We start from the raw sequence: 8,891 nt of genomic DNA, 5'->3' as shown, positions 1-8,891 counted from the left end.
AATGACTACTCCTATGTAGCTTCGCCCCTGCTTTAGATATATGTCATGCAATCGTTAATTTTTCTCACATTATCCTATCCATGATCCATCCAACCATTGATTTGTGGATCCAGGGAGTTAAACTTTAAACTATGTCACATCAAAGAGAATCTTGGTATTTAAAAATATTAAATGAAGTTTAATTATAAAACCCTTTGTACAGATGGGTGCTAATTCGCGAGATGAATCTAATAAGGGTAATTAATTCATAATTATAAAATAGTTGTTGTAGCTTCAATGTAGCAAATCATGGATTAATTTGGTATTTAGAAGTATTAAATGAAGTCTAATTATAAAACTTTTTGCACAGATGGGTGCTAATTCGTGAGACGAATCTAATAAAATAATTAATTTATAATTAGCAAATGATTACTGTAGCATAAATGTAGCAAATCATGGATTAATTACCCTTATTAGATTCATCTCGCGAATTAGCACACATATGTACAAAAAGTTTTGTAAATAGGATTTATTTAATACTTCAAAATACTAAAATTCTTTTTGACGTGACAGAAACTAAAGTCCGATCATAGGATGCTCATTCCATGATTTTTTTTTGTTTTTGGACTACAAGTGTACGCGGCTCTACAGTTATGGGTCCACGAAACCGGCAAAACAATTTTGTTTCCTTTTCGGAACTTGTTTGTGTGGTTGCTAGCAAATTTGTTAGGCACTTCATAAAAACAATCATAGAACAACGAAAGTTATTCTTTATTTGATAAAATCATTCCATGACAACATGCATCAATTGGATTGAAACAAGAATTTATAAAACTACCCTGTTTACGCGGAAGGTTTAAAAGAGAGAACCCAACCAAGCTAAAAAAAGGAATGCCCAGGGCTGCTCCGCAGAGCGCGCCACTACGCCGGTAGCCATGCGCCCATGCCGCATGGCAGGAAGAGACACGCGTCCAAGTGCCATCCAAATGCAAATGCTCCTAGATGCTTGTGCTATCGCCCATCGAGGAAGGGGTCCACGTGACGGTAGCGGTGCCGACTGCCGACACAGCTGATGAGATCGCCCAGCCGGAGACCGGTCCATCAGTGTCCCTCGACGTCGACGACATCGCCCCGCCGCCGCTTGGCCACCCGGTCGAGGACCGCCTCCACCGCAATGTCGAACGTGTCCTTGAAGTCCACGCGCGCCGACCTCGGGTCCGCGTACACCACCCTCGGGATGAGCCGGATCACCTCCTCGCGCATCGACCTCACCGTCTCCGGCGGGATCCTGGCGAGCGTCTCCTCGATGCTCACGTTCCGGTCCGTCACGTCGGCGTGCGTGATGAGCACCGACCAGCTCGCGGGGTCCGGCGGGAGGTGCGCCGTGTACTGCGTGTACGCCGAGTCCGGGTGGAAGAACACCGGGATGCACCCGGCCAGGACGGCGTCGAACGTGGACCGCCGCGTCGCCGTGTCCCCGCGCGGCTGGAGGCAGAAGCTGGAGCTCTCGAACAGGCGCATCACGGCGCCCGGCGACGACTCGGACTCGCACTCGGACGCCTTGGCGCACCGGAACATCCCGCAGCGGCTCGACGCGCCGCACTGCTGGAAGATCTCGGCGCGGACGGTCCTGTTGCTCCCGGGCCGGGCCGCGCCGGCGAACGAGAAGAGCCACCGGCGCTCCGCCGCGCGCGCCTTCCCCTGCCAGGCGCGCACGTCGGCGGCCGTCGCCAGGTGGAAGTAGGTCGGGTAAGGCACCGCGATGGTGGCGGACCGGTCCCACGGGTCGACCTCCAGGACGAGCGCCGTCATGTTCCGGACGGCCGGGAGGCGGAGCAGCTTGGTGCCCCACTCCCCGTCGTCGTCGGTCATCCGCAGGAAGTCCCAGGCGGTCCGGCCGGCGGCCAGGAGCCCAGGAAGTGGTCGCGGCCGCCCGCGGCGTGCCACTCGGGGCGGCGCGCGAGCCACGCGGCGAGGTCCGCCGCGAGCGCGTCGCGCGTGGCGGTGCCGTTCCAGAGGTGCCGCCCGCCGTCCAGGCTGGCGTAGGCCGGCACGAAGACGGCGGCGGCGCGGGCGGGGTCGGCCGTGAGGCACGCGTAGCGCCGCATCCGGCAGCGGAGGATGACGTCGAGCATGAACTGGTCGGTGGCGAACCAGCCGCGGCCCGGTAAGGCCCCGCCCTCGGCGCCCAGCGGCCGGCCCATGCCGCAGTTGGGCATGTACGGGCACATGTCCATCCACGGCCGGAGCGCGCGGCAGCCGCGGACGATGTCGTCGTTGAAGCGCGGCGGCAGGTCGTACACGTAGATGTACCGCCCCGCGCAGCGGTCCGCCGCCACGGTCTGGTTCGGCTGCGCCAGCGCTTGCCCGGCGAACACCGGCGGTGGCTGGCGGATGGTGACGCTGGGCAGCAGGGGAAGGGAGAAGGGCGACGGCTGGAACAGGATGGGCGCCACGGCCCAGAAAGTGGTGGCGAGGGCGACGAGGTAGCATGCCCGCAACGGCCAGAGCACGCCGCCGCAATCAGGCTTGTCGGCGGCGTCTTTCTGGAAGCTTTGCCCGGCGGTGGTGGGCTTCATCGTTTTGCAGGTGGAGTTGATCAGTGGAGAGTGGAGCGTACCGTGACCGTTGTCTTGTCTGCAGCCGATCTACGGAGCCCAGCCCACAGGAGCGGAGCCAAAAATTTATTTATTTTATTATTAGAGGGATTAACCATATTAATTTATATAAAAATCTAATCAAATTTTAAATTTTTAATGCAAAATTAGGAACCATAGGGGCCAGCCCCTGCCCGCCCCCTAGCTACGCCCCTGCCAGCCCAGCTCTCAAAGTTCCTAGCGTCCGATCGATCGGCACGCAGATCTCAAGAATCTGATGTACTCCTAGGGGCTTGGTTATTACGGAATCTCCTGTACCGGGCTGCGTTGCTCGTGGTGATTCTGTGATTCATAAACGGGAAGGACCAACGGATCGCTGCAAAACCGGAGTACTCGCAAGTCAATCAGATGGAGATCAGCGGGAGATCGAGATCTGTCGGCGTCCCGTTTTGTGTCAAGGGAAAAGATTAGAGAAATGATTAATCGAAAAAAGGGAGTCAAATATCTCCCAACAAAAAGAGAAAAAGGAAACGCGAGCTCGCATCGTTTTGAAGGACTGCTCGCTCAGGGCAGCAGTGACCGGGACCAGTGCTCACGGGTCAGGGCAGCAGTCGGCGTGACCGGGTTGTGGGGAGGGCCGGCCGGCCGGCCGCATGAAAGCCGGCACCGGATGGGGCACATGCGCGCATCACACCACTGCCTGTTTCGCGGTGACCGATCTGGACTTCCGGGACGGCACTGGCGCAGTGCGGCAGTGGCGCCGCACCCGCGCGAATTACACGAGAGGCGACGGCAAAGGCGCAAAGCGAAGGGGAGGACGATATCTTCGATCGGACGGAGAGATTTGTCTTTGAGAAAATTACACAGATAAATCTATACTTTATTATTAACACTATAAACTTTTAACTTCCCTATTTAAGATTTAACATTGAGTTGAACGAGTGGCGAATCTAGCATATACATGTAGAGGAAGCTCATCTCCTCTTCTCTTCTTCTTCTTCCCTCTTCCTCTTCATTCTTTCACCCAAAAATTGGGGGTGGGGGTGGAGGGGTTAGGAGGTATCCATTGATCTTACAGAGCCCTTTTAGATCCGCCCTTGAGTTGAACTTTCATTACCTATCACTTTCATCCATTCCGTCAGTTATCTCACATGACATGAACTTGTGGACTTTCTCCTCAAACAATTATCAAATCACCTCCAATATTCATGAATTGTTCAGGTATATTTTTTTTGCGAGGATGTTTAGGTATATAATAAATGGAGATAAATTCTTTTTTTTTTGAAAAGCTAGCAGGAGCACTGCCTTGTCCTTTAAGAAAGGAGAAGCAATAGTAGTGTCATACAAATCTGATATTACATAAATAAGGTAGTTCTCAAATTCTAGAAGCAAAAACATAACATTGGGAACTAGGATAACTCTGGCCCTGAACAGGCCCATTTTCGAGTGTTAATTTCAAGCTTGATCTCTTGCATGACCTCTGCCGGAGTCTTCATCGTCTGTTGAAATATACTTCTGTTTCTTTCCTTCCACAAATTCCAAACACAATACATCATCAATGCAGCTTTGGTCTTCCTTGTCTTGTTTGGCAATTGAGCGAGTTCCTTCTGCCACCAATCAATTATCTGGATCCCAGGTTGCGGTGGTGTTACTAAGTGCTCTGACCAATCAGCCATTTTGTCCCATACTTGCCTAGCAAAGTGGCAATGTAGGACCAAGTGTGCTGCAGTTTCTTGCTCGTGATTGCAAAGTGAACACACTGGATTAGATGAATCTAATGAGCCTAATTAATCCATCATTAGAGGTTGTTTACTGTAGCATTACTGTAGTGTCTAATTCCGGCCTAATTAGGTTCATTAGATTCGTCTCACGATTTACAGGCAAACTGTGCAATGTGTTTTTTATTTCGTCTAGATTTAATTCTCCATGCAGGTGCCGGAATTTTTTTTGGAAATTTTGAACTTTGCAACTAAACAAGGGGTTATACTGAGTTTAAAGGCGTGTTTGGCTTACTGTTGTGTAGTCATCATATCTTTAAATTCCGTACTTGTTTCTGCTTGGCCGTTCAGGATCTCCATTCGATGTGTTCACCAGATTTTTTTTTCTATAGCTAAGTAAGGAGAAATTAAGGAGGTGAAATAGCTGCACGGAATTTGACTGGCCAAAGTTTCAGTTTTGGTCACCCGGCCGGGTCTGCCGTTCCCTTGGTTTTGCACAGAGCACGGCCAAAATATGTCTCGGGCACATTGCCAAAGGGACAGGCCACCATACACTGAACGTGAACCTAGTACACTGGCTTAAGCCTACATGTGCCCGCAAGCGCATGGACCTAATCTGGGCTAGAGACTTGTGAGCTGGACCGTCGTGGACTTGAACTTGTTCGAGGCCCAAGGCCCCAAGCCTAACGATAGCTTTTCATCTTCAGCTTGAGAATTCTGGGTGAATCATATACATCTTCTTGGAAATCATTTTTCTTCCCAAACTTCAACTTCCAGTGTTTGAGATTCATGCAGTGGTTTGTCCTTTTGCTCCCTCCACCCATACGCTGTCGCGCGCAGCGCCACTCGGCCCACCCCTGCGCGAGCGCCCCCGCGCCACCGCCTGCCGCTGACCCACGCGGCCACGCCCCGCGGGTGTGCCGCCACCATCACCGGAGAAGAAGATCGGAAGAAGCTATTTCAAAAAAATATTGCTGTAGATTTTAGAAAATATTAAATCCATTTATTTGAAATGTTGAAACAGGTAGTGAGAAATGCGATGTTAGTATTTGTTTCAAAATGTTGATTTGTATTTCTAAAAAAATGTTGAATCAGCTATTTTTCAATGTTGATCTATATTTTGTAAAATGTTGAATCTAATCTTTTAAAAATATTGCATTTAATTAGGTTTAATGGGGGTTTAAAGTCATATTGCTTAACCATCTTCCACAAGATGTATAGGAGCCCCAGAATTTTGACGTGTTCAGCTCTGATTGTGTCATTTGCTGATCTGCGCTAATATTCCAAGTTGCGTGCGTGGGTGGGAGGAGAAGCATCGTAGAATCCCCACGTACGACCTACTGCCATCCCTGCCACTCGGCGCACCGCCGAGTGGAGGGAGGGGAGATAGAGGAGAGAGGGTGGAGCGGCTGCTCGTGAGGTTGCCGGCGGCCGGGGAGTGGTCGAGGTGGTGGTGTTAGGGTTTTGAATCTCCAGGCTTCCAATGTTCGGAGGCTATCGAGGGGAAGGTCGGGACGGCGGCAGCCCGACGGTGGTAGCGGTTCGGCTGGCGGCGGAGGCGAGGTGGCATGGGAGCACCGCCGGCCGAGCGGTGCTAGATCCCCGGTGGGCGATGGCCGGCGGCGAGGCCAATAAGAAGCCTAGGGTCGAAGGCCGATGATGCAGTAGTGGGCGGGCGGGCGGTGGCATCTGCCGGCCGAAACTGTGGACGAGAGGCAGAGGAGGCAGGAAGAAGAAGATGAGAGGCGGAGGAGCGGCGCCGGCCCATGATGGCCCAGGGTGGAGGAGCTTCTGCAAGGATTCTCCTCCCAGTCGCAAATGCAACTGGGAATAGCGCCCCGCATGGATGATCGTTTCCTCCGGCAAATATTAAAAGTCACACGCGTGCAATCAAACTATCACACAAGATGGAACAATATTTTATTTTGGAATAATTTTTTATTACAGAACAATTTTTATTTGTTGATGTAACAATTAAAAAATTATTTCGAACAGAAAAATATTGCAGCAATAAATTCAGCTAGACCACATGTGGATCGGTTTTAGGCCAAAAACTGTTGGTGCGATACCTCTGCTTCGGGTCACGCTTGACCCCGAGGAGCCCCCGTTGCCTCCCCATCACGAATCACAAAACCCCATCCGCCGCTACCAGTAACCTCTCAAAAAAAAAGGAGCCAAAATCTCTCTATGATTAGCATACTGTTAAGCCCAAAATCACAATGTTAGCCCAGTCACAGAAGGACCAGCATCAGTCTCGGCCCAATCGTGGGTATTCCCTTTGGGGGGACATCAAGTTTAGGCTGTCAGTAGGGAAGAACCAGAACAAAGTTGAACTTTTATCATGTGTAACACTATTAGAACTTTTTTCCCACATTAATAATTAATACAATGAGCTCAAACTCTCTTAGACGTTCGAGAAAACAAAAAAGTAAGAGCACGTTTGGAATGCAGGAATTTTACATGAAGAAATAACTCAATTCCACTACTGGAAATCAACAAAAAAAATTCTCGCGTTCCAAACGACCCTAAATTCTTTACCGAACAATGTCGCAACAAAATGTTCCAACGATGACTAGCTAATTGAACAGGGGATCCCATTCATGAGGATCCTCAGGTTTCTGCCCTTCTTCCAGCAGCGGGTACTTCCAGCTATACCTTTCCTGCTTCTCCTCCTCCGGCCGACCCTCCGCGATGCCTCTCCTCAGCTTGGTCACCTTGTTGATCACGGCCGCCACGGCAATGTCGAAGGCGTCCTTCACCGTCGTCTCGAGCCTCGACGTCATGTCACTGTAGGTCACTGACGGGATGAGGCCGACGACGGTGTCCCTCATCGCCCGCAACATCTCCGGCGACACTTTCCGGAGCCGCTCCTCCACGCTCGCGTTCTTGCGCACGTCCTCCTCGGGGATGTACACCGAGTAGTCGGCGTGGCTCTTGGGCAGGAACCAGCTGTACTGGACGTACGCCGAGGAGGGGTGGAAGAACACCGGGATGCAGCCGGCGAGCACGGCGTCGAAGGCGGGGCGGCGCGTGTCGGTGCCGCCCCGCGGCAGGAGGCAGAACGTCGAGCTCTGGAACAGCTCCATGACGGTGGCCGGGGACTCGCACTTGTTGTCCGGACCCGTGGTGCTGCACTCCATGAGCGAGCAGGCGGTGGGCGACGCCTTGCACTGGTCGACGAGGTGGCCCTCGATGGACCTGGCGTCGCCGGGCCGCGCTATGCCGGCGAAGGAGAAGAGGTAGGTGCGGTTGAGCGCGCGCACCCTGTCCTGCCAGAAGAAGAGGTCCTCGTCGCTCGCCGGGTGGAACGCGGTCGGGTACGGGACGGCGACGTCGTTGAGGTGCCACGGGCTGGCCCCCACGACGAGCGCGGTCATGTTCCTGGCGGCGGGGAGGTTGAGCAGCTTGCTCCCCCACTCGGACTGGCCGCCGTCGGCCTTCCGCCGGAAGTCCCACGTGGTGCGCCCGGCGACGAAGAAGTGGTCGCGCCCGCCCATGGCGCACCACTCGGGGCGCTCGGCGAGCAGGCCCGCCAGGTCCAGCGCCAGCTCGTCCCGCGCGGAGACGTTGTTGCCCCAGAGGTGCCGCGCGACGTCGAGGCCGGCGTAGAACGGCACGAAGACGGCGGCCGCGAGGGAGGGGTCGTCGGTGAGGCACTCATACCGTTTGATCCGCTCGTGGAAGATGATGTCCAGCGCGTGCTCGTCGGTGTCGTACCAGCCGGTGCCGGCGCCCTGGAGCGCGCCCTTGCCGCCGCGGAGCAGCGGGCCAAAGCCGCCGTTGGTCGTGCACCGGCACATGTCCGTCCACGGCGAGAGCCTGTCGCAGTTGTGGACCATGTCCTTGTTGAATCGGGCCGGCAGGTGCTGCACGTAGATGTACTGCCCGCCGCACAGGTCGTCCTTGTTGTCCGCGGCCGCCAGCGCGCGGGCGAAGGGGTGGCCGCCGTATTTGCTGCCGTGAGACGCCGAGGGCGAGCCCTTCTCCTTCGTCGGCGTCTTGTCGCCATTATCAGCAGGCTGAGCCGATTCCGACGCCGAAGGCTTCCACGACGCGCCGTCGACGGCGTCGGCAGGAGCCGAGGGGGAACGATCGGATGCCAACGACTCGCGCCGAGCGATCGGAACTATCTTCCGCTCGTGATGCACCGACGGCGGCGGCGGAGCGCGCACGGCCTCGATGCGCACCACGCCGGCATTGCCGCCACGGGCGTCGTAGCAGTGGCGCGCGAGGATGGAGACGGTGGCGGCGAGCGCGAACAGGAAGCAGAGCCGGGAACAGCGGATCCGCCCCTTGTCGTACTTGTCCATCTTGTCCTCCGCCACACGCTCGATGCCGTCGCCCGCCGGCGCCGGCGCCGAAGACAGCGGCAGCTCGCCCGCGTTGTGCCGCTTCATGCCGCCGCACGGCGGAGGCGAGCGAGCTAGGTGGCACGACGCCGGCGCTGGCGCTGGCAGCAGGTCGGTGGAGCCGCGCGGGAGCTGGCGGGCCGGCTCGCGGGGGATCCGAGGTGGCGGTGCTTGAAGCGCGCGCGGGGGTCGAGGCGAGGGGCATGAAAAGCCGAGCGCCTGGCGCGTCGGGCGAATCAAACCGGTGC

The 8,891-nt window shown here is 54.9% G+C and overlaps 1 protein-coding gene and 1 pseudogene across 1 annotated transcript; both read right to left on the bottom strand.

Annotated features, from left to right (window-relative positions):
- Window positions 1–731: 731 nt before the first annotated feature.
- On the bottom strand, window positions 732–2,638 carry LOC120692604 (annotated as a pseudogene).
- A 4,109-nt stretch (window positions 2,639–6,747) lies between these two features.
- On the bottom strand, window positions 6,748–8,559 carry LOC120692507 (xyloglucan galactosyltransferase KATAMARI1 homolog). Its single transcript, XM_039975834.1, has one exon. It carries the CDS (start codon window positions 8,131–8,133, stop codon window positions 6,871–6,873), a length of 1,263 nt encoding a protein of 420 aa, XP_039831768.1. The 5' UTR covers window positions 8,134–8,559; the 3' UTR covers window positions 6,748–6,870.
- Window positions 8,560–8,891: the final 332 nt, after the last annotated feature.

This window comes from Panicum virgatum, chromosome 9N (genome assembly GCF_016808335.1).
Source record: "Panicum virgatum strain AP13 chromosome 9N, P.virgatum_v5, whole genome shotgun sequence".
Lineage (NCBI taxonomy): Eukaryota > Viridiplantae > Streptophyta > Magnoliopsida > Poales > Poaceae > Panicum > Panicum virgatum.
Note: the sequence above shows the minus strand (reverse complement) of the source record. Positions and strands in the feature narration are given on the sequence as shown.

Bases quoted from the DNA above. Each gene is read 5' to 3' on its own strand.
- LOC120692507 (XM_039975834.1), bottom strand. From the start codon at position 8,133: ATGGTCCACAACTGCGACAGGCTCTCGCCGTGGACGGACATGTGCCGG.